This window comes from Solanum tuberosum, unplaced genomic scaffold (genome assembly GCF_000226075.1).
Source record: "Solanum tuberosum cultivar DM 1-3 516 R44 unplaced genomic scaffold, SolTub_3.0 scf00240, whole genome shotgun sequence".
In the NCBI taxonomy this organism is placed as follows: domain Eukaryota; kingdom Viridiplantae; phylum Streptophyta; class Magnoliopsida; order Solanales; family Solanaceae; genus Solanum; species Solanum tuberosum.
Window position 1 is genome coordinate 913,537 of NW_006239164.1, and position 2,248 is coordinate 915,784.

Here is a 2,248-nt window from a genome sequence, read left to right on the forward strand (position 1 = left end):
TTTTTTTTTAATTATTAGTTTTAAGTAAGATTTTATCAATTCAACATTGAAAAACATCCTTTTATTGAGACAATTATTATATGAATTATTAACACAATTTTATAAGTAATAAGTTGATAAACTTTAAAGATAAGAGTTAGAATCATAGAATCTGATTCAAAAAGTTGATAACTTGGTATACCTACTTTAATATGAAAATTAACAAATAAATTAAAAAAAAGAATTTGTAATGCACTTTGTTCAACACTCTTCGACTATTGATTCATATTTTTAAGAGTGTATTACTCTAACTATCAAAGATTTGAAGAAATAGAGTGCAAAAAGAGTTACAAAGGATAAATAATGTGAGTGTTAACGAAGAAAATGTAAGAATCCAAAACAATGTTTCCTTAATTTCTTCTATTTGAATAGGGTTAAGATACATAATTTTTTATTTATAAAAATTTGAGGCCCCCAAAAATGGGGGCCTAAGGCCAATGCCTAAAATTTTATAGGCAAGAGCCGGCCCTGTCCATCGAAAAGAAATGAAGCTTCATATAATTGTAATAAACCTTTTGTGTTGTTGCAAAAACTTTGATGTTTCAAATTGCCATTCTCATCCTTGAAATTCCCCAACATGTCTAATCAAAAGATGAGAAGAAATTAATGTCAATTGTCAGAGCATGTATGTAGTGCTTCCTTTATTTCAATTTGGTCTACTTCTTTTCTTCTTTTATTTTATAGCTAATTTAGTGTCTTTCCTTTTTACAAATCTTTAATTATAACTTTCGGTGTGACATGTTTAAGACTATAAAGATTAATCAAATTTTTTCTTTAATACTCTATCTGTCCAACAATAGTTGTCCACTATTAAGTTGGAACATCCCTTAAGAAACTATAAATAGAAGGGTGATTTTACTATATCACCCTTTGAATATAATAAATACAATATCTTGAAAAATGTAATAGACAAATGACTATAATTAATAATAAGGATAAATTAGGAACTAAGTGTAAAATTATTCATGGATTTCATAAAGTGGACAAGTATTGTTGGACATCTATTTTTAGTATAGTGGACAAACATTGTTGGACGGAGGGCATACTTTCTAAATTCTGTGTCAAATCAAAACAAGACAAACAAATTAAAACGGAGGAAACATAAAAAAGCAATTGTGTGGCTTTAAAGACAAATAAAAAAAGCGTCTTAAGATCCCAATATTCAAGGGGATTATTTTTAAAAAATAATATGGTTATAAGTTTCTTTAAAAAAAAAGATAATGGCAAAATAAATATTTATACTATCAAAGTTTTGCGAGTTTTATTTGTAACTATCACTTGTTCCTTTTTATAAATATTTTTCTTGAAAAACAAAATAAAGCTCTCTCAATAAAATTTGACTTTAGACCATCGATAATATTGAGCCGCCTAAAATAAGCTAGCACACACCTTGATAAATATGAAAATCATGTTGTCTCAATAGTCTAAATTTTAGAGCCGTGGAGTATAATGAATCTCCTGGAGTGTGTTGGTTTATGCTCCTCAAAATTTGCATGATTTCATCTTTGAAATGATAACTCACTCCAAGCCTTTGTAAATTATCAATAAGCTCCAACTTTTCTAATTAATATATCAAAATGTCATTTAATCTTGCTGTCTTAAATATATATTACTCGAAATAAAGGTTTTTCTCATTGTGAATCAGTGGAAAATTGTGCTATTGAGCATGACTTTCCCACTCATTTCTCATCAAACCAGTTCATTAGATAAATGCATAATGAGAAATAAATTCTAACTGAAATAGCGAGAAGCTTCCTAATTTTTTCATATAAGAACATTACCATTTTTTTTCTTTTTCTCACTAATCCAATCAAAATACTTGTGAAGACAACCACTGAACATTTTTCAATAGAAAAAATAGTCATTTTTTAGTAGTGATATCATGTGAAAAAATGAAATTAAAAGAGTAGTCAAAGAGGAAAAACACATTCCTTCTAAAACAAATACTCCCTCCGTCCACAATTGTTTGTCAGGGTAAGGTCATGCACACCCCTCAAGAAAAAATTAATACAAGGTGTAATTTGACTAATATAACCCTACTATATCAAGAATACCAAAAGTCTACATAACTTTTCAATTGAACTACACTGTCATTAAGGGCAAAATTGGAAAAAAGTAATTAATTGTTTCTTGATTGTTTGAATTGACAATTAATCTTGGACATCTATTTTTAGTATACCTGCCAAACAATTGTGGACGGAGGGAGTAT

The 2,248-nt window shown here is 28.1% G+C and overlaps 1 protein-coding gene across 1 annotated transcript in view; it reads right to left on the minus strand.

Annotated features, from left to right (window-relative positions):
• LOC102601074 ((-)-camphene/tricyclene synthase, chloroplastic-like) overlaps positions 1-1,881 on the minus strand; it is an 8,314-nt gene extending 6,433 nt beyond the window's left edge. The window contains exons 1-3 of the mRNA XM_006357044.1: positions 1,821-1,881; positions 1,429-1,599; positions 521-620 (exon numbers count right to left, since the gene is read on the minus strand). Of these exons, the coding sequence (XP_006357106.1) occupies positions 521-620; positions 1,429-1,599; positions 1,821-1,881 (332 nt within the window). The remainder of the gene's footprint in view (positions 1-520; positions 621-1,428; positions 1,600-1,820) is intronic.
• Between the last annotated feature and the right edge of the window lie 367 nt (positions 1,882-2,248).